Below are 22,569 nucleotides of genomic sequence, written 5' to 3' on the forward strand. Positions count from 1 at the left end.
AGGTAGGATAGACAGTGACAACCAGACTGGTTCCTCTGAATGAGAGAGACGCGTCTAACGAGTCTAACTCTGGTCAACGATGCCATGATCTCCTGCAATGGTTGCCTGAGTCTCTCAGACTGTATTTAAAGTCTCTGCATGGTTTTCCGGGACCAGGCTGCTCCTCCCAGGCTGTTCCAACGTGACAAAACACGGAGTGTCTCCATTGTCGCCGGAAAGGACATCTGCTTTTCTCTGTAATGGGATTATTTCCTTCCACTGTATCATTCATCTCCAGTCAGTCCACACCAAGGGATCCTTTTAACTGTGACGCGAAAACCATCTCACCCTATATAGGATAATGTTAAAGATGGCAAAGGAAGAGTTAAGGAGGGAGGTGACAGGGATTGGAATTGATCTTTGATCAATGTGATGATGTTGATGGGGGGGGGCTTTGTGTTTTGAATTTGTTCCAGATCGTTCTTTAATGTGAAGGGAGGGAGGAGTTAGAGACAGATTGGACCATCTGCAGTTTGATTTAGGGAAAAACCCATCTATCTTTGCTTCATCGTCTTCGTTTAAAAATAACTGGAATCTGGGGAGAATGAGCCACTCTGAGTTTGGGATTGAGGCAGGGCTGGTAAATCACATGCACTCTCAAACACACTAGCTTACACCCCCCTGCGCACACACACGCACACACACACAAACATCCATACACACAGAGTGTAAGAGAAGACAGATGTACGCAGGTACACGGGCAGGCACACCCATACGGCTGAATGACTGATTCTCATTGGCTGAGAGAAAGAGGGAGATAAAAACCAGGAGAGGAGAAGAGGGAGAGAGTGAGGGGAGGATTGGGGATAGCTGCATGGGCTGCAGTCCTTTGTTTGGCACAGATAGAGGCAAAGAGGATGTGTGTGTGTGTGTGTGTGTGTGTGTGTGTGTGTGTGTGTGTGTGTGTGTGTGTGTGTGTGTGTGTGTGTGTGTGTGTGTGTGTGTGGAGAGAGAGAGAGAGAGAGAGAGAGAGAGAGAGAGAGAGAGAGAGAGAGAGAGAGAGAGAGAGAGAGAGAGAGAGAGAGAGAGAGAGAGAGAGAGAGAGAGAGAGAGAGAGAGAGAGAGAGAGAGAGAGAGAGAGAGAGAGAGAGAGAGAGAGAGAGAGAGAGAGAGAGAGCAGAGAGAGAGACAGAGAGAGACAGAGAGAGAGAGAGAGAGGAGAGAGAGAGAGAGAGAGAGAGAGAGACAGAGAGAGAGAGAGAGACAGAGAGAGAGAGAGAGACAGAGAGAGAGAGAGAGACAGAGAGAGAGAGAGAGACAGAGAGAGAGAGATGGTGTGGTGCTTGTTACTGATGCAGGATAAAAAGTCAGAGAATATACTAGACTGGAAAAACACAGACTGAGCAGAGCTGTTATAGAATGAACACAAAAGACAGGCGGTCATTTTTATGTTGTTGCTTACTCTTAATTTCCCCCTCTTCTATCTACCTCCATATCATCTATCCCTTATTGGTAACTTATTTATTCATTTTACCTTTATTTTAACAGGGAGTCCTATTGAGACCAAGGTCTCTTTTGCAAGGGAGCCATGCATCTTACTTACACAACAGCAATGTTCTGAAAGTCTGCTTGACAGTATTTAGACAATTCTAAACATAGTTTGAATCCATTCCTCTCTCTTCAGTATTGCAAATGTTTTGCCCACTTTACCTCTCAAAGTATGTAGTCATTATCTTTGATTGTTGCCTCTTTTGTTAAAATTCTATGCAAATGTGCTTAGTGTTTGCCCTTGTCTGGTTGTTATTCACAGAGCATAATGACCTCTCCTCCCTCTGGGAGTCAGTCAGTGTGTCACTGTGTGCCAAAGCCTGGAATGTGAGCCAAGCCACATACAGTAGGGGCAAGGCAGTCTTTGGCTTGACTCTGGCTAAGTGCTCTGTCGGTGTATGTGTATGTGTGTGTGTGTGTGTGAGTGAGTGTGTGTGTGTGTGAGTGAGTGTGTGAGAGAGAGAGAGAGAGAGAGAGAGAGAGAGAGCGAAAGAGTGTGAGAGAAATGCAGTGTAACAAAGTATTTGTACTGTGTATGGCTGTGTATGGCTGTGTGTGTGTGTGTGTGTGTGTGTGTGTGTGTGTGTGTGTGTGTGTAAGATAGTCTTTAAGAGTGTGTGTGTTTGCGTGTGAGTGTCTGCCCCCGGATGCTGTTTTTAGGGAGAAGCAGTTGAGTCAGTCCCCTCCCACTCAGTTTAAAGGTGTCATTCTACATGGAAACCACACTCCCTTCACTTCCTGAGACCAGTCCCCTGTGCATGTTTACAATATCGTTTACAGTGTGTTTATAATTAAGAGTTTTTAATGGAGGATGGGTTAACTCTAATGTTTTTACACCAAGGACCTCTTTGTGTAGCTGAGAGGCTCGTTGACTTGAGCAGCGCGTTGTAAATAAATAATATGCATATTTATTTGCCATGACGACACATGATATTCACGTCCAAAGTTTACTTTTTCACTTCGATTTGTTTGAGCAGAATAATCTATGTCAACTTGTTTTTTTGGAGACTCTGCTCCACCCTACCTTTTGAAGCACTTCCTCTGAACCACCCTTGAGGTCTAGACTAGCTACCATAGGGTGAAAACCAAAGGAGAAGGTTTCCAATTGGGAATGACGAATGAGGATGTTCCACTCTGACAACGTCAGGGTTTGAGAGGGGCTGCGTCCCAATAATATCTCCTTTCTCCTGAAGTGTACACTCGTTCACTACTTCCCACAAATCTAAAAGCATTGGATTGGAGGAGGCATGGGCTAGAGGGAGGGTGGCGAAATTCACTTTTTGGTCCACCAGTCGTGGATGCCCAAATTTTACCAGTCACAAAGAAAATGAAGATAAATCACAGAAAACGCATGCACATGTTTTGACACACACACACTCAAATATGTGGGCTTTGTATTTTTTTAAAAAAGCTCCCAAATGCTCTGTGTGATCACCCGCCAATGTGGATAGGAATAGACATTCTACCAGCCAATGCCAAAATCTACCAGCGTTTGGAGGCATTGACTAGAGGGAGTTTCTACAATATTTATTGTACAAGTTATTTATTTTCGAATCAGGGAAGTTAACAAGTGCGCACTTTGGGAGGAAGGAGAGATAATTAGGACATTGCCCAAGTCTCCTGTAACTCCATTCACGCCAAAGTGTAGCATGTCTGTTTGTACTAACCACATATGCAAAAACATTTTCAGCTGAAAGTGAATGCTGACTTTTGGCTTCTTTTATTTCCATATCTCAATGGTTGTGCACAACTATGGATATTTAACCTGCTTGCACTATATTGTAGATGTAGATCACAGAGCTGTATATATATACAGTACCAGTCAAAAGTTTGGACACCTACTCATTCCAGGGTTTTTCTTTATTTTTACTATTTTCTACATTGTAGAATAATAGTGAAGACATCAAAACTATGAAATAACACATGGAATCATGTAGTAACCAAATAAGTGTTTTATTTTTGAGATTCTTCAAATAGCCACCCTTTGCCTTGATGACAGCTTTGCACACTGTTGGCATTCTCTCAACCAGCTTCACCTGGAATGCTATTCCAACAGTCTTGAAGGAGTTCCCACATATGCTGAGCACTTGTTGGCTGCTTTTCCTTCACTCTGCCGTCCGACTCATCCCAAACCATCTCAATTGGGTTGAGGTTGGGGGATTGTGGAAGCCAGGTCATCTGATGCAGCACTCCATCACTCTCCTTCTTGGTAAAATAGCCCTTACACAGCCTGGAGGTGTGTTGGGTCATTGTCCTGTTGAAAAACAAATGATAGTCCCACTAAGCCCAAACCAGATGGGATGGCGTATCGCTGCAGAATACTGTGTTAGCCATGCTGGTTAAGTGTGCCTTGAATTCTAAATCAATCACAGACAGTGTCACCAGCAAAGCACCCCCACACCATAACACCTCCTCCTCCATGCTTTACGTTGGGAACTACACATGCGGAGATCATCCGTTCACCCACACCGATTCTCACAAAGACACGGCGGTTTAAACCAAATACTCCAATTTGGACTCCAGACCAAAGGACAAATTTCCATCGGTCTAATGTCCATTGCTCGTGTTTCTTGGCCCAAGCAAGTCTCTTCTTCTTATTGGTGTCCTTTAGTAGTGGTTTCTTTTTATCAATTCGATCATGAAGGCCTGATTCACACAGTCCCTTCTGAACAGTTGATGTTGAGATGTGTCTGTTACTTGAACTCTGTGAAGCATTTAATTTGGGCTGCAATTTCTGAGGCTGGTAACTGTAATGAACTTCTCCTCTGCAGCAGAGTTAACTCCGGGTCTTCCATTCCCGTGGCGGTCCTCATGAGAGCCAGTTTCATCATAGCGCTTGATGGTTTTTGCGACTGCACTTGAAGAAACTTTCAAAGTCCTTGAAATGTTCCGTATTGACTTACCTTCATGTCTTAAAGTAATGATGGACTGTCGTTTCTCTTTGCTTATTTGAGCTGCTCTTGCCATAATATGGACTTGGTCTTTTACCAAATAGGTCTATCTTCTGTATACCCCCCCTACCTTGTCACAACACAACTGATTGGCTCAAATGCATTACGAAGGAAATCAATTCCACAAATTAACTTTTAAGAAGGCACACCTGTTAATTGAAATGCATTCCAGGGGACTATCTCATGAAGCTGGTTGAGAGAATGCCAAGAGTGTGCAAAGCTGTCATCAAGGCAAAGGGTGGCTATTTGAAGAATCTCAAATAGAAAATATATTTTGATTTGTTTAACACTCTTTTGGTTACTACATGATTTCATATGTGTTATTTCATGTCTTCACTATTATTCTACAATGTAAAAAATAGTACAAATAAAGAAAAACCGTTGAATGAGTAGGTGTGTCCAAACTTTTGACTGGTAGTTTATATATATATATATGACTGTGTATGTATATATTTATTTATATAACTGATTATGCCTTTGGTTTGATATTGACTGTTATTGAGCTATTAGTGCTATTTATGTATTTTTCCATTATTATCATCACTAGTATTACTATTGTCATTATTATGGTTACTATTTCTATTTTCACTGTTATTTCTATTAGCGTTGTTGTTCTCTTTATGACATTACAATAGAACAGCACAACACAAAGAAAACAATATTCTACAATGGCCTTCACTGTTATTCAACTGGTTGATTCTGAGCTTCCTTGACAAGAAAACTGCCCTAAAAAAGCATGTTTACAGTTAGTTAGTTACACAATTCATATACTTCGAAGATAGATACCTTATTTTATTACAACGATGATGACCAACCAGTTCATGAGATAATTTATACACACACACACACACACACACACACATAAATGTCTTTCAAGCCACCAGCTGAGTTATCACCATCTTTTCTTCATGTCTTCTTAGTAATTTCCTATTAATCTCTCAGGTCTTTCTTTCTCCCACTAATTCATTAATTAAGAACAGATTTATTCCCAACTAATTAATGTTCTTCTTCTCCTTCTATTTTCTTATTATATTATTAAATGCTATTTAGCAGACGCTTTTATCCAAAGCGACTTAGTCATGTGTGCATACATTTTTACATATGGTTGGTCCTGGGAATCGAACCTTCATTCCTGGCATTGAAGCGCCATGCTCTACCAGCTGAGCCATACATGATCACTTTAAAATTATCTATTTGATCCCGTTTCCTGTTTCTTATAAGCTACTTCCTCTCCTATATAATCTATATCCTGTTTGATATATTATCTCTTTGGAAGAGGGTTCTTGGATGACTCCCAAATGGCACCCTACTCCCTTTATAGTGCACTACTTTTGACCAGGGCCCATAGGGCTCTGGTCAAAAGTAGTGCACTATACAGGCAATATGGTGCCATTTGGGAGGTAACCACAGACTGCAGCACCGGTGGTTCCAGACCATCAGCCCACTTAGTTAATCAGTGTTGTTCTTCTTATTGTCGTTGGTTACGGATCTATACTATAATCCTGAATCAGACATCTGTGCAGACTTGCCTGACTGTGCATGCCTTAATTGACTGCTTTATAAACAGACAGTATGAGTATGTATGTACACTACTATGTTAATCCAAGATATTGATAAAGCACTCTGTATTGATCTTGATCCTGTTCTGATTATTTCTGATTATTGATCAAGTTTGAAAGGAACCTTGTGAATAAACCCTAGTTGAGTACGAGCTCTGTTTCACATGGTACATTGCTACACTGAACAAAAATATAAACGCAACATGCAACAATTTCTAAGATTTTACAGTTCATTTAAGGAAAGAGTTACAGTTCATACAAGGAAATCAGTCAATTGAAATGAATTCATTAGGCCCTAATCCATGGATTTCACATGACTGGGAATACAGATATGCATCTGTTAGTCACAGATACCTTAAAAAAAAAAGGCAGGGCGTGGATCAGAAAACCAGTCAGTATCTGCTGTGACCGCCATTTGCCTCATGCAGCGCAACACATCTCCTTCACATAGAGTTGACCTTGCAACACGGGCTGTGTATTATCATGCTGAAACATGAGGTGATGGCGGCGGATGAATGGCACGACAATGGGCCTCAGGATCTCGTCACAGTATCTCTGTGCATTCAAATTAACATCGATAAAACGCAATTGTGTTCATTGTCCGTAGCTTATACCTGCCTGCCCATGCCATAACCCCACTGCCACCATGGGGCATTCTGTTTACAACGTTAACAGCAGCAAACCGCTCGCCCACACAACGCCATACACGCTGTCTGCCATCTGCCTGGTACAGTTGAAACAGGAATTCATCTGTGAAGAGCACACTTCTCCAGCGTGCCAGTGGCCATCGAAGGTGAGCATTTGCCCACTGAAGTTGGTTACGACGCTAAACTGCAGTCAGGTCAAGACCCTGGTGAGGACGACGAGCACGCAGATCAGCTTCCCTGAGACGGTTTTTGACAGTTTGTGCAGAATTATTAGGTTGTGCAAACCCACAGTTTCATCAGCTGTCCGGGTGGCTGGTCTCAGACGATCCCGCAGGTGAAGAAACCAGATGTGGAGGTCCTTGGCTGGCGTGGTTACACGTGGTCTGCGGTTGGGAAGCCGGTTGAACGTACTGCCAAATTCTCTAAAACGATGTTGGAGGCGGATTATGGTAGAGAAAGGAACATTCAATTCTCTGGCAACAGCTCTGGTGGACATTCCTGCAGTCAGCATGCCAATTGCACGCTCCCTCAAAACTTGAGACATCTGTGGCATTGAGTTGTGTGACAAAACTGCACATTTTAGAGTGGCCTATTATTGTCCCCAGCACAAGGTGCACCTGTGTAATGATTATGCTGTTTATTCAGCTTCTTGATATGCCCCACCTGTCAGGTGGATGGATTATCTTGGCAAAGGCAAAATGCTCACTAACTGGTATGTAAACAAATGTGTGCACAGAATTTGAGAGAAATAAGCTTTTTGTGCGTATAGAACATTTCCGGGACCTTTTATTTCATCTCAAGAAACATGGGACCAACACTTTATGTTGCATTTATATTTATGTTCAGTAATACATCTCCCTACATGTTAGTCCTGAACTGCGTCAGACTCGCTCTCCTTCCATCGTTTTCCCTACCTTAAGAATGTGCTTGAGATAGGGTATCCGAGAAACCCACTCGTCTTGTGTGTGTGTGTGAATTTCTGTTATGTGTTTCTAGGATGTTGCGGTTGTCAAGGCAACGGTTGGCAGGGAGGGAGAGCAACCGGAGAAGCGGGGATAGAGCAGGGAGGGAGTGAGGTCTGACTTCTCATTTACGTTGGGAACTACACATGCGGAGATCATCCGTTCACCCACACCGATTCTCACAAAGACACGGCGGTTTAAACCAAATACTCCAATTTGGACTCCAGACCAAAGGACAAATTTCCATCGGTCTAATGTCCATTGCTCGTGTTTCTTGGCCCAAGCAAGTCTCTTCTTCTTATTGGTGTCCTTTAGTAGTGGTTTCTTTTTATCAATTCGATCATGAAGGCCTGATTCACACAGTCCCTTCTGAACAGTTGATGTTGAGATGTGTCTGTTACTTGAACTCTGTGAAGCATTTAATTTGGGCTGCAATTTCTGAGGCTGGTAACTGTAATGAACTTCTCCTCTGCAGCAGAGTTAACTCCGGGTCTTCCATTCCTGTGGCGGTCCTCATGAGAGCCAGTTTCATCATAGCGCTTGATGGTTTTTGCGACTGCACTTGAAGAAACTTTCAAAGTCCTTGAAATGTTCCGTATTGACTTACCTTCATGTCTTAAAGTAATGATGGACTGTCGTTTCTCTTTGCTTATTTGAGCTGCTCTTGCCATAATATGGACTTGGTCTTTTACCAAATAGGTCTATCTTCTGTATACCCCCCCTACCTTGTCACAACACAACTGATTGGCTCAAATGCATTACGAAGGAAATCAATTCCACAAATTAACTTTTAAGAAGGCACACCTGTTAATTGAAATGCATTCCAGGGGACTATCTCATGAAGCTGGTTGAGAGAATGCCAAGAGTGTGCAAAGCTGTCATCAAGGCAAAGGGTGGCTATTTGAAGAATCTCAAATAGAAAATATATTTTGATTTGTTTAACACTCTTTTGGTTACTACATGATTTCATATGTGTTATTTCATGTCTTCACTATTATTCTACAATGTAAAAAATAGTACAAATAAAGAAAAACCGTTGAATGAGTAGGTGTGTCCAAACTTTTGACTGGTAGTTTATATATATATATGACTGTGTATGTATATATTTATTTATATAACTGATTATGCCTTTGGTTTGATATTGACTGTTATTGAGCTATTAGTGCTATTTATGTATTTTTCCATTATTATCATCACTAGTATTACTATTGTCATTATTATGGTTACTATTTCTATTTCCACTGTTATTTCTATTAGCATTGTTGTTCTCTTTATGACATTACAATAGAACAGCACAACACAAAGAAAACAATATTCTACAATGGCCTTCACTGTTATTCAACTGGTTGATTCTGAGCTTCCTTGACAAGAAAACTGCCCTAAAAAAGCATGTTTACAGTTAGTTAGTTACACAATTCATATACTTCGAAGATAGATACCTTATTTGATTACAACGATGATGACCAACCAGTTCATGAGATAATTTATACACACACACACACACACACACACACATAAATGTCTTTCAAGCCACCAGCTGAGTTATCACCATCTTTTCTTCATGTCTTCTTAGTAATTTCCTATTAATCTCTCAGGTCTTTCTTTCTCCCACTAATTCATTAATTAAGAACAGATTTATTCCCAACTAATTAATGTTCTTCTTCTCCTTCTATTTTCTTATTATATTATTAAATGCTATTTAGCAGACGCTTTTATCCAAAGCGACTTAGTCATGTGTGCATACATTTTTACATATGGTTGGTCCTGGGAATCGAACCTTCATTCCTGGCATTGGAAGCGCCATGCTCTACCAGCTGAGCCATACATGATCACTTTAAAATTATCTATTTGATCCCGTTTCCTGTTTCTTATAAGCTACTTCCTCTCCTATATAATCTATATCCTGTTTGATATATTATCTCTTTGGAAGAGGGTTCTTGGATGACTCCCAAATGGCACCCTACTCCCTTTATAGTGCACTACTTTTGACCAGGGCCCATAGGGCTCTGGTCAAAAGTAGTGCACTATACAGCTAATATGGTGCCATTTGGGAGGTAACCACAGACTGCAGCACCGGTGGTTCCAGACCATCAGCCCACTTAGTTAATCAGTGTTGTTCTTCTTATTGTCGTTGGTTACGGATCTATACTATAATCCTGAATCAGACATCTGTGCAGACTTGCCTGACTCTGCATGCCTTAATTGACTGCTTTATAAACAGACAGTATGAGTATGTATGTACACTACTATGTTAATCCAAGATATTGATAAAGCACTCTGTATTGATCTTGATCCTGTTCTGATTATTTCTGATTATTGATCAAGTTTGAAAGGAACCTTGTGAATAAACCCTAGTTGAGTACGAGCTCTGTTTCACAAGGTACATTGCTACACTGAACAAAAATATAAACGCAACATGCAACAATTTCTAAGATTTTACAGTTCATTTAAGGAAAGAGTTACAGTTCATACAAGGAAATCAGTCAATTGAAATGAATTTATTAGGCCCTAATCCATGGATTTCACATGACTGGGAATACAGATATGCATCTGTTAGTCACAGATACCTTTAAAAAAAAAGGCAGGGCGTGGATCAGAAAACCAGTCAGTATCTGCTGTGACCGCCATTTGCCTCATGCAGCGCAACACATCTCCTTCACATAGAGTTGACCTTGCAACACGGGCTGTGTATTATCATGCTGAAACATGAGGTGATGGCGGCGGATGAATGGCACGACAATGGGCCTCAGGATCTCGTCACAGTATCTCTGTGCATTCAAATTAACATCGATAAAACGCAATTGTGTTCATTGTCCGTAGCTTATGCCTGCCTGCCCATGCCATAACCCCACTGCCACCATGGGGCATTCTGTTTACAACGTTAACAGCAGCAAACCGCTCGCCCACACAACGCCATACACGCTGTCTGCCATCTGCCTGGTACAGTTGAAACAGGAATTCATCTGTGAAGAGCACACTTCTCCAGCGTGCCAGTGGCCATCGAAGGTGAGCATTTGCCCACTGAAGTTGGTTACGACGCTAAACTGCAGTCAGGTCAAGACCCTGGTGAGGACGACGAGCTTCCCTGAGACGGTTTTTGACAGTTTGTGCAGAAATTCTTCGGTTGTGCAAACCCACAGTTTCATCAGCTGTCCCGGTTGGCTGGTCTCAGACGATCCCGCAGGTGAAGAAACCAGATGTGGAGGTCCTTGGCTGGCGTGGTTACACGTGGTCTGCGGTTGGGAAGCCGGTTGGACGTACTGCCAAATTCTCTAAAACGATGTTGGAGGCGGATTATGGTAGAGAAAGGAACATTCAATTCTCTGGCAACAGCTCTGGTGGACATTCCTGCAGTCAGCATGCCAATTGCACGCTCCCTCAAAACTTGAGACATCTGTGGCATTGAGTTGTGTGACAAAACTGCACATTTTAGAGTGACCTTTTATTGTCCCCAGCACAAGGTGCACCTGTGTAATGATCATGCTGTTTATTCAGCTTCTTGATATGCCCCACCTGTCAGGTGGATGGATTATCTTGGCAAAGGCAAAATGCTCACTAACTGGTATGTAAACAAATATGTGCACAGAATTTGAGAGAAATAAGCTTTTTGTGTGTATAGAACATTTCCGGGACCTTTTATTTCATCTCAAGAAACATGGGACCAACACTTTATGTTGCATTTATATTTATGTTCAGTAATACATCTCCCTACATGTTAGTCCTGAACTGCGTCAGACTCGCTCTCCTTCCATCGTTTTCCCTACCTTAAGAATGTGCTTGAGATAGGGTATCCGAGAAACCCACTCGTCTTGTGTGTGTGTGAATTTCTGTTATGTGTTTCTAGGATGTTGCGGTTGTCAAGGCAACGGTTGGCAGGGAGGGAGAGCAACCGGAGAAGCGGGGATAGAGCAGGGAGGGAGTGAGGTCTGACTTCTCATTTACATTTTAAATCCATATGAATTATTAAAAGATTCTGCCACCGTGCCTGGAATAAAGGAGAGAGAGAAAACGATGGGGCTGTAGAGAAAGAGGGATAGGGTGGATAGATAAAAAGGAAGGGAGAGAGTGGTGGGGAGCACCACACGTTGGGGAGGATGGCTACTGGAGATGGCAGTAGAAAGAAAAGGTGATGGAGGTAAACCAAAATAAATGGGGTAGCTACAAATCGCTGACAAGTGGGGAAAAAACAAGGCATTATCAGACAGATAATGAGATGGATGGACTTCTTCTGTTTGTAAGGAGGGGTGGGGTGGGGTGGGGGAGGCAGAGAGCAGAGTGGGAGTACAGATGGCGAGAGAGAGAGATAGAAAGAGAGGGAGATAAAGAAAACAGGTAGGATGACACAAAAGCAGAAAAGGAAGGAACTAGAGAGACAGATACAGGTAAACATAAAGGTAGACATATCGAGCAACAACAAAAATATTCTGTGAAAAAATGCAGTTGAACACAGAGAGGAAAGGGGGAGAGGGAGGGGTAAAAACGTTTGGTGTAATAGAGGGAGAGAAGGAGAGAAACAAAACGAGAAATAGTGTCCTGTATGTGCTGTGCTTTTGATGTTCTGAACCAAGAGCCATGAAAAAAACACACACACACGTGTTAGTAGAGTTCAAAGGAGGATGTGTGTGTATGTAGGGCACAGGATCCGAGCAGCAGTAAGGAGGGATTGGTGTGTCTCCAGACTTAACTCTGTGAGAAGATAGATTCTGACTTGCCGGTTTTAGCAGATGGAGAGAAAGAACGCAGTGTGCTACAGAGGACAGGGGAAAGGAAGGGAGAGGAGATCTCTTGGGAGATAGCATTTGGGACTTAAAGTGAGGGAGGGAACGACACCGGCTGCTACACTCCATATTCTGTAAAATTATTTTTTTCCATTGAATGCAACGCTTTATCGAAATCCTCCCCCCTTGAATGTAACACAGACCCTCCCTGTACAGCCGACCCGGGATTCCATCCCACCTCAACAACACTGTGCTCCAGAAGCTAGCGTGCTAACTTCACAATGTACATTGTCAAATGTTAAATGGTCCAAATCTAAATTAATCCAGGTAAATAACTATTTCAGAAATTTTCTAAAATGGCTGATTCAAAGCGTCTTTCAGTTCAGGCTGATGATGCAGTATCTAGCCTTTTAACCTCCTAGCAGAATCAGTATTCAATTAATTGCAGATAGTGGCCTTCCAGATAGTCAGATATTTCATATTTTAAAAGTGTGTTTGATTTGTCAAGCAGCTTTTCGTGGATGGAGGGAGTCAATTCAATTCCATTCCATTCAATTCAAAACACTTGGTTTATCCCACAGGGGCCAATAATATTGTCAGTAGTGTAGATACGTTAAACCCACATAACATTAACATACGACATGATCACAGCAACAACAACACCACCAATATGATTTGGAAAGGGGCAGACCTGTGTTGACGTGACCTGTTCAGCTCTGATGACCACCGTATCTATAACCTTTCTATATAGAGTGTGAACTCCCTTCATCACCCAGGACACATTGCTGTGCGAATGAAATGCACTTCTGAGAGCGCTATAGATCCGAAAATCCACTATCTGCAGTCTGACTCCTGGGGGGATGGTGACACAGTGGCAAAACATGAAACCACACTGGCCCCAGAAACTAAACAGTAAAGAATTTATCAAAAACCTTCAACTCAGGCCAAAATCCTATTATTCAGTAGTTCTCAACTCTACAGCTAAACATTTAATAACTCACCTGCAAACATTCTAACTCAACCTTTAACCATAAGATTCTGTCAGTACAAGATGCATATTTTCTACCCCTTTTCCTGGTTCACCAATAAGAGAAAGAAACAGAGAGGAAGCGAGAGAGATTATGATTGCATACTCCTCACGTCATCTCTCCTCGTCTCCTTCTCAAAACCAATTGAATGAGAAAGCAAAAGGTCCCGCCCCTCACACCTTCTCCTCCAATGGTGTTTGAGAAGGAGACGCGGACAGAGGACGTGAGGAGTATGCAATTGGCAATTGAGATCGTCCCAGAGAGAAGGAGAGAAGTAGAGGGAGAGAGCGACAGAGAGAGAAGTAGAGAGACAGGGACAGCGTTAAAGAGAGTAAAGGAGATATTTAGAGAGGGTTACAGTTAACCTTCAGGGATTTCTTTTGCTTCTCTGACTGAATTATCTCATCGTTAAATCTGAATGAATTATCTAATCAATAAATCAGATTAAGGGACTGCAGCCTCTCCCACACAATCTGCATCTCCTCTCCTGCATGGAGGACGGCAGTGGGCAGTCCAGTCCAGTCCAGAGGATCACGCACCTCTTCGTCTCCCGATAAAGCCCTGATGTTGATACCACAGGAGGATAAGAGGCAGACCTGGGATGCGTCCCAAATGGCACCCTATTCCCTATATAGTGCCGTTGGGCCCTGGTCAAAATCAGTGAATATGGAATAGGGTGCCATTTGGGATGCAAACCCAGACGACCAATCCCAGTCCCAAGCGCTTTGGTGGAGGACCTAGGCTGGCAGTGGCTCGCTCTGTCCAATTACCAGTGTCTGAATTCTCTTGGGCGTATTTCTTAAAATGTAGCTACTGTTATTAACCTTTCTTAGACACTAGACACTTTATTTTGTACTTACCTGTAATTTCCCAGGAGAGCCACCACCTGCAACGACCCGGGGAAGAGTTGCAGAGGAGTTGAGAGTTAGTTGATGTTGATATAGCCTCCTCCTACAGGAAATATACTGGAAGAAAGGAAAAACCCGCACTCACTGAAATATTCTTTAAGTTTAAATGTCTTCTTTTTTAGCAGCAGTGATCAAAACAAACGGATGCGTTTCTTTCTTCCAGTATATGCCTTTGGTACCAAGCACCCAAATAATTTTCTGGACTACAAAACGTTTGAGCTGAGCACGCCAATTTCTCTTTCAAAGATAAAGAGATCCCATCTTTAATCACCTTGACCTGTAATTCAATTGAGTTTCATTAAATATGCCTACTACGCTTGTGTGATGAGTAACCTTGCCTGAGACCTGAAGACTTGAAAGTATTTGAAAGCCAAGTTAACAAACAGATCACCGTCCATTTCGAATCCCACCATACCTTCTCTGCTATGCAATCTAGTTTCCGAGCTGGTCATGGGTGCACCTCAGCCACGCTAAAGGTCCTAAACGATATTATAACCGCGATCGATAAAAGACAGTACTGTGCAGCCGTCTTCATCGACCTGGCCAAGGCTTTCGACTCTGTCAATCACCGCATTCTTATTGGCAGACTAAATAGCCTTGGTTTCTCAAATGACTGTCTCGCCTGATTCACCAACTACTTCTCAGATAGAGTTCAATGTGTCAAATCAGAGGGCCTGTTGGCTGGACCTCTGGCAGTCTCTATGGGGGTGCCACAGGGTTCAATTCTCGAGCCGACTCTATTCTCTGTGTATATCAATGATGTCGCTCTTGCTGCTGGTGACTCTCAGATCCACCTCTACGCAGACGACACCATTTTGTATACATCTGGCCCTTCATTGGACACTGTGTTAATAAACCTCCAAACGATCTTCAATGCCATACACTCCTTCCGTAGCCTCTAACTGCTCTTAAACACTAGTAAAACTAAATGCATGCTCTTCAATCGAACGCTGTTTGCACCCGCCTGCCCGACTAGAATCACTAATCTCAGCGGGTCTGACTTAGAATATGTGGACAACTACAAATACCTAGGTGTCTGGTTAGACCGTAAACTCTCCTTCCAGACTCACATTAAGCATCTCCAATCCAAAGTTAAATCTAGAATCAGCTTCCTATTTCGCAAAACAAAGCCTCCTTCACTCATGCTGCCAAACATGCCCTCGAGTGGCGCAGTGGTCTAAGGCACTGCATCGCAGTGCTAGCTGTGCCACTAGAGATCCTGGTTCGAATCCAGGCTCTGTCGTAGCCGGCCGCGACCGGGAGACCCATGGGGCGGCGCACAATTGGCCTAGCGTCGTCCAGGGTAGGGGAGGGAATGGCCGGCAGGGGGTGTAGCTCAGTTGGTAGAGCATGGCGTTTGCAACGCCAGGGTTGTGGGTTCGATAAAATAATGTATGCGCTAACTGTAAGTCGCTCTGGATAAGAGCGTCTGCTAAATGACTAAAATGTAAATGTAAATGTTAAACTGACAATCCTACCGATCCTTGACTTTGGCGATGTCATTTACAAAATAGCCTCCAACACTCTACTCAGCAAATTGGATGTAGTCTATCACAGTGCCATCCGTTTTGTCACCAAAGCCCCATATACTACCCACCACTGTGACCTGTACGCTCTCGTTGGCTGGCCCTCACTACATATTCGTTGCCAAACCCACTGGCTCCAGGTCATCTATAAATCACTGCTAGGCAAATCCCCGCCTTATCTTAGCTCATTGGTCACCATAGCAACACCCACCTGTAGTATGCGCTCCAGCAGGTATATCTCAAAAAACCTACACTCGATCCCTCCGATGTCAACAACTACAGACCAGTATCCCTTTCTCTCCAAAACTCTTGAGCGTGCCGTCTTTAGCCAACTCTCTTGTTATCTCTCAGAATGACCTTCTTGATCCAGACCAGTCAGGTTTCAAGACTGGTCATTCAACTGAGACTGCTCTTCTCTGTGTCACGGAGGCTCTCCGCACTGCTAAAGCTAACTCTCTCTCCTCTGCTCTCATCCTTCTAGACCTATCTGCTGCCTTTGATACTGTGAACCATCAGATCCTCCTCTCCACCCTCTCCGAGTTGGGCATCTCCGGCGCGGCTCACTCTTGGATTGCGTCCTACCTCACAGGTCGCTCCTACCAGGTGGCGTGGCGCACCACATGCTCTCACCACTGGTGTCCCCCAGGGCTCAGTTCTAGGCCCTCTCCTATTCTCTCTATACACCAAGTCACTTGGCTCTGTCATATCCTCACATGGTCTCTCCTATCATTGCTACGCAGACGACACACAATTAATCTTCTCCTTTCCCCCTTCTGATAACCAGGTGGCGAATCGCATCTCTGCATGTCTGGCAGACATATCAGTGTGGATGACGGATCACCACCTCAAGCTGAACCTCGGCAAGACAGAGCTGCTCTTCCTCCCGGGGAAGGACTGCCCGCTCCATGATCTCGCCATCACGGTTGACAACTCCGTTGTGTCCTCCTCCCAGAGTGCAAAGAACCTTGGCGTGACCCTGGACAACACCCTGTCGTTCTCCACTAACATCAAAGCGGTGACCCGATCCTGTAGGTTCATGCTCTACAACATTCGCAGAGTACGACCCTGCCTTACACAGGAAGCGGCACAGGTCCTAATCCAGGCACTTGTCATCTCCCGTCTGGATTACTGCAACTCGCTGTTGGCTGGGCTCCCTGCCTGTGCCATTAAACCCCTACAACTCATCCAGAACGATGCAGCCCGTCTGGTGTTCAACCTTCCCAAGTTCTTTCACGTCACTCCGCTCCTCTGCACACTCCACTGGCTTCCAGTTGAAGCCTGCATCTGCTACAAGACCATGGTGCTTGCCTACGGAGCTGTGAGGGGAACGGCACCTCCGTACCTTCAGGCTCTGATCAGTCCCTACACCCAAACGAGGGCATTGCGTTCATTCACCTCTGGCCTGCTGGCCCCCCTACCTCTGCGGAAGCACAGTTCCCGCTCAGCCCAGTCAAAACTGTTCGCTGCTCTGGCACCCCAATGGTGGAACAAGCTCCCTCACGACGCCAGGACAGTGGAGTCACTCACCACCTTCCGGAGACACTTCAAACCCCACCTCTTTAAGGAATACCTGGGATAGGATAAAAGTAATCCTTCTACCCTCCCTCTACCCCACCCCCCCAAAAAATAGATATATATTGTAAAGTGGTTGTCCCACTGGCTATCATAAGGTGAATGCACCAATTTGTAAGTCGCTCTGGATAAGAGCGTCTGCTAAATGACGAAAATGTAAATGTAATCTCACTGGACATCCCCAAAGCCAACACCTCCTTTGGCCGTCATTCCTTCCAGTTCTCTGCTGCTAATGACTGGAACGAACTGAAAAAATCTCTGAAGCTGGAGACTCTTATCTCCCACACTAACTTTAAGCATCAGTTGTCAGAGCAGCTTACCGATCACTGCACCTGTACACAGCCCATCTGTAATTAGCCCACCGAACTACCTCATCCCCATATTGTTATTTATTTTGCTCATTTGCACTCCGGTATCTCTATTTGCACATCTTCTTCTGCACATCTATCACTCCAGTGTTAATACTAAATTGTAATTATTTTGCACTATGGCCTATTTATTGCCTTACCTCCATAACTTACTACATTTGCACACACTGTATATAGATGTTCTATTGTGTTATTGACTGTATGTTTTGTTTTATCCCATGTGTAACTCTGTGTTGTTGTTGTTTTTATCGCACTGCTTTGCTTTATCTTGGCCAGGTCGCAGTTGTAAATGAGAACTTGTTCTCAACTGGCTTCCCTGGTTAAATAAAGGTTAAATAAAAAATATAAAAAATATAAAAGGGCTTGCCTTAGTTCCCCAAGATAAATCGCTTTAGCTCAGCGAGATAAACACAGTCTTGTGGCACCCCAGCAACCTGTGTTTGAATACTGTAGGTCACATAAACCTTAATTTGTGCTAATTTAATATTTATTTGATAAATCACCCACCGTGCACATTGGCCTGACCCCAAAAACCACATATTAGCCTATTGGGGTGGTATATCTGCTGGCTTCACTAGGTCTGTCTATTTAGTGTTATTTGTGTTTGGGGCTTACCTCTTTGATTAAGGGCTGAGTGATACATTAGTTGAGTAGTTGAATCAGATGTTGTTGGGATGGACCAGGATTGACGGATCGTGTTATAAAACTACTGATGCAGAGGAAATTATGCAGGGTTGCACTGCCCCCTTGTAGCTCAAAACAAGACAGCCATTTCACTTCCCAAACAGCAGGTGGCGATAAAACACATACACACTTCCTATTCACCCAACTACCAACAAGCGAAGAGTAAAATCACAACATCAGCTGAGAGAGAGACGAGACATTATTCTGCACTATTTTATGTGTTTAAAATGACCAAACTACAGCTGTTGAATGCTTACCTGACAGAACGTTTAACGGTAGTGGTGCGGGAGATTCTGGACGTGGTCGGGGACACAGTGGCGGAGTACCGAGAAGAGACGGCTAGGACGAAGAGAGAGAATGAAAGCGCGAAGAGAGAAAATGAAAGCCTGCAGCGACAGCTCCGGGACATCCTACTCTTGGCGGAGACAGACTGGCGTAAGAACATTTTGTTGGATTTGTTGGATTATACTAATTTAATGATCATGCAGAAATGAGTTGGAAACCTGTCAACTAGCTAGCTACTTTGGGTGACGTCTTTCTGTTTGTCTGACGACGATTGACAGTAACTTTACGTTGGCTCGCGAGAAGTGCCCGAATTCCAAATATCCCTCGCAGCAAACATGAACAAATAATAGTAGTACATGATTAATTACATATTTACAAAATTTCTTAATTATTTAGTGACGGCACTTTGTCTTTGCACCCTCTTTCTATGCAGGATCCACCACCCTTTCTCTCTCTGGACAGCAGCAACTCTGTGAGCAAGAGTGGAGTTCCAGTCAGGAACAGGAACAGGACCCAGAGCCCCTGCAGCAGAGCCAGGTCAACAGACGAGGGCTACAGGCACAGACCCAGGTAGCGTTGGGTCAGGATGGGGGTCTCACAGGACCAAACCATGGACACACTGAAGCGGTCCGAGTAGAAGAGAAGCCCAGTCCAGGAGAGGCAATCCCAAAGTCTGAGCTCAACTCAGACCCAGAACCCAAGGGTTTTGGAAACACCTCGTCCTTGGCCCCGTCTCCATTCTCCTCCAATGCCCACTGTGCCACAACAACGGGAGCAGCCAACGCTGAAGTGCCAGTCCTTAGGACAGAGAGAAAGAGGTCTTCTCCCATCGACCCAATCCAGGGACGGATCAAAATGGAACCCAAGGAATGCGACGTCACAGTGAACCTCACCAACCATGAACCTCAATCCAGTTCAGGCTACACAGGTCATCCTATAATACTACTACCCCACAACCATGAACTCTCAGGCGACGCTGGCTTCAAAGACCTTCCAGATATGGACATCTCAGAGCTCCATAACACACCCGTACATGAAACACATGAAACAGAGCCTGGGCCCAAGGACGGGGTGTTGACATACAACGAGAGTAACAACTTCACCCCCACCGACCACCAGGGGGGGCGCCCACACCGCTGCACCCGCTGTGGGGAGAGTTTCAGCCAGGCGGCCAGCCTCGACCTCCACCTCCAGTACAAGAAGCCCTACGCCTGTGACTGGTGCTGTAAGTCCTTCGCCCAGTCGGCTGACCTGCGGCGCCACCACCGCATCCACACGGGGGAGAGGCCCCACCGCTGCTCCTGGTGCTCCAAAAGCTTTACCCAGAGAGGCAACCTGAGACGACACCTGAGGTTGGCATACATTAATATGTTGTATTATTATACAGTGAGCTCCAAAAGTATTGGGACAGTGACACATTTTGTTGTTTTGGCTCTGTACTCCAGCACTTTGGATTTGAAGTGATACAATGACTATGAGGTTACACTGCAGACTGTCAGCTTTAATTTAAGGGTATATTCATCCATATTGGGTGAACCATTTAGAAATTACAGCACTTTTTGTACATTCCCCATTTTAGTGGACCAAAAGTATTGGGACAAATTCACTTATGTGTATTAAAGTAGTCCAAATTTTAGTATTTGGTCCCATATTCCTAGCACGCAATGATTACATCAAGCTTGTGACTCTACAAACTTGTTGGATGTATTTGCTGTTTGTTTTCATTTTTGTTTCAGATTATTTTGTGCCCAATAGAAATGAATGGTAAATAATGGATTGTGTCATTTTGGAGTCCAAATATTTTTTGGTCAATAAGAATAGAATATGTTTCTAAACAGCCGTCTATCTTTACATAAAAGCTAAGTACTGACTCTGTGGCTGGGTCATGGGCCTGGGCATTGGGCAGGTATGGCAGTATGTGCTATATAGGTTGTAGGCCTATGACAACTTGTCCTCCATTAAATGTTGATCACCTGGTTCATCCCTATCACCAGGGCCGGCTCCAGGCATAAGCAACATAAGCACCACAGTTGGGGTCTCAACTTACTATTGAGAGTTAGAATAGTAGAATACATAAGGTGCAAGCGGTTGTGCATCAGCAATTTGTCTCTTGTATGTCATCACTGACTCACTCAATTAGCCATGTCAGCTAACCATTTTTAGATTGGTAAATTAGTCTAGCAAGCTATCTAAACTTGTAGTATTCATGGCCGACTACCGACCGGCCACGCGGGGCACGTGCCCAGGGGCCCTGACCTCCAGGTGGCTCTCATTGATTTTGTTAGTCACACTCACTCAGATATCATTAACATTGCATAAGTCATGGCATAATGTGTAGAATTGCAGGAAATGTACTTTAAAACTGAAAACAATTATCTCCATCACATGGCAAAAGGAGTAGAATTTAAGCAAATTTGCTGTAAAACTGGGAAAAAAATTATCTTTGCCCCGTGGCAAAAGGAGTAGAATTCATGTGGATGCTACTGTAATCATTAATGTAGAAGTGTTTAGAAACATATTATATTCTTATTTACAATAAAAGTGACTCAAAAAACAACACAATACATTACCATTCATTTCTATTGGCCACAAAATAATCTGACACACAACCAAAACAAAGAGCAAATGCATCCAACAAGTTTGTAGAGTCACAAGCTTGCTGTAGTCATTGCGTGCTAGGAATATGGGACCAAATACTAAACTTTTGACTACTTTAATACACATAAGTGAATTTGTCCCAATACTTTTGGTCCCCTAAAATGGGGGGACTATGTACAGAAAGTGCTGTAATTTCTAAACGGTTCACCCGATATGGATGAAAATACCCTCTAATTAAAAGCTGACAGTCGACACTTTAACCTCAGTCATTGTAGTACAGAGCCAAAACAACAAAAAATGTGTCACTGTCCCAATAGTTTTGTAGCTCACTGTTTATTGTAGTGAATTTAGGCGGTAGCCCTGACTAGCGACTGTCAATCCAACACCTTAGCCGTTACACCAAAAAAGCCAAACCTCTTGACGAGGTTGCTAGGTGTTGGGTTAAAGTCTCTTCACTCCATTTATATATTATTATTTTTTAAATTTTTTGAAAAACGTATTATATATTATAGGATCCACACCGGTGAGAGACCCTACAGCTGCCCCTACTGCCAAAGGACCTTCAGCGACGGAGACACCATGAAGAAGCACAAACGGACTCACTCTGGGGAGAAGCCCTATCGCTGTGTCCAGTGTCCCAAGAGCTTCACCGTGGCCAGCGGCCTGCGGGTACACCTGAACACACACCTGACAGATGCAGGGCAGCTCATCACATGAGGAGGACAATGCGCTAACTAATCAGCTGCTACTGAATCAGCTACACCTTTTCAAACAAACGAGGACATGAAGGGATTGTGAAACGTTGAAGTGTTTTAGCCATAGGAATATTTCCTAAATGTATTTATTGGGATGAATAAGAAGAGTGCAGTAGAAAACTAATGGATAATGTCATCTTGACTGATGTTTCCAGCTTGATTGAAGAGTGTGTGTCTGTGAAAATGAATTTAATCAGTCCATCACCTACCGAGTGGCGCAGTGGTCTAAGGCACTGCATCGCAGTGCTAGCTGTGCCACTAGAGATCCTGGTTTGAATCCAGGCTCTGTCGTAGCCGGGAGACCCATGGGGCGGCGCACAATTGGCCCAGCGTCGTCCAGGGTAGGGGAGGGAATGGCCGGCAGGGATGTAGCTCAGTTGGTAGAGCATGGTGTTTGCAACGCCATGGTTGTGGGTTTGTTTCCACCGGGGGGCCAGTATGAAAAATAAAAAATAATGTTTGCACTCACTAACTGTAAGTC

At 43.8% G+C, this 22,569-nt stretch overlaps 1 protein-coding gene across 1 annotated transcript; it reads left to right on the forward strand.

Moving 5' to 3' along the window:
- Positions 1 to 18,320: 18,320 nt before the first annotated feature.
- Positions 18,321 to 22,369, forward strand: LOC123491631 (zinc finger protein 436-like). The gene is made up of 3 exons (XM_045223153.1): positions 18,321 to 18,885; positions 19,169 to 20,087; positions 21,846 to 22,369. The coding sequence occupies exons 1-3, from the start codon at positions 18,678 to 18,680 to the stop codon at positions 22,048 to 22,050; spliced, it is 1,332 nt and encodes a 443-aa protein (XP_045079088.1). The 5' UTR covers positions 18,321 to 18,677; the 3' UTR covers positions 22,051 to 22,369.
- Positions 22,370 to 22,569: the final 200 nt, after the last annotated feature.

The sequence above is a fragment of the Coregonus clupeaformis genome, chromosome 10 (genome assembly GCF_020615455.1).
Source record: "Coregonus clupeaformis isolate EN_2021a chromosome 10, ASM2061545v1, whole genome shotgun sequence".
NCBI lineage: Eukaryota > Metazoa > Chordata > Actinopteri > Salmoniformes > Salmonidae > Coregonus > Coregonus clupeaformis.

Coding starts and splice junctions, on each gene's coding strand:
- LOC123491631 (XM_045223153.1), top strand. CDS start 18,678: ATGACCAAACTACAGCTGTTGAATGCTTACCTGACAGAACGTTTAACG. Junction 18,886..19,168: donor CTTGGCGGAGACAGACTGGC/GTAAGAACATTT, acceptor CTTTCTATGCAG/GATCCACCACCCTTTCTCTC. Junction 20,088..21,845: donor AACCTGAGACGACACCTGAG/GTTGGCATACAT, acceptor TATATATTATAG/GATCCACACCGGTGAGAGAC.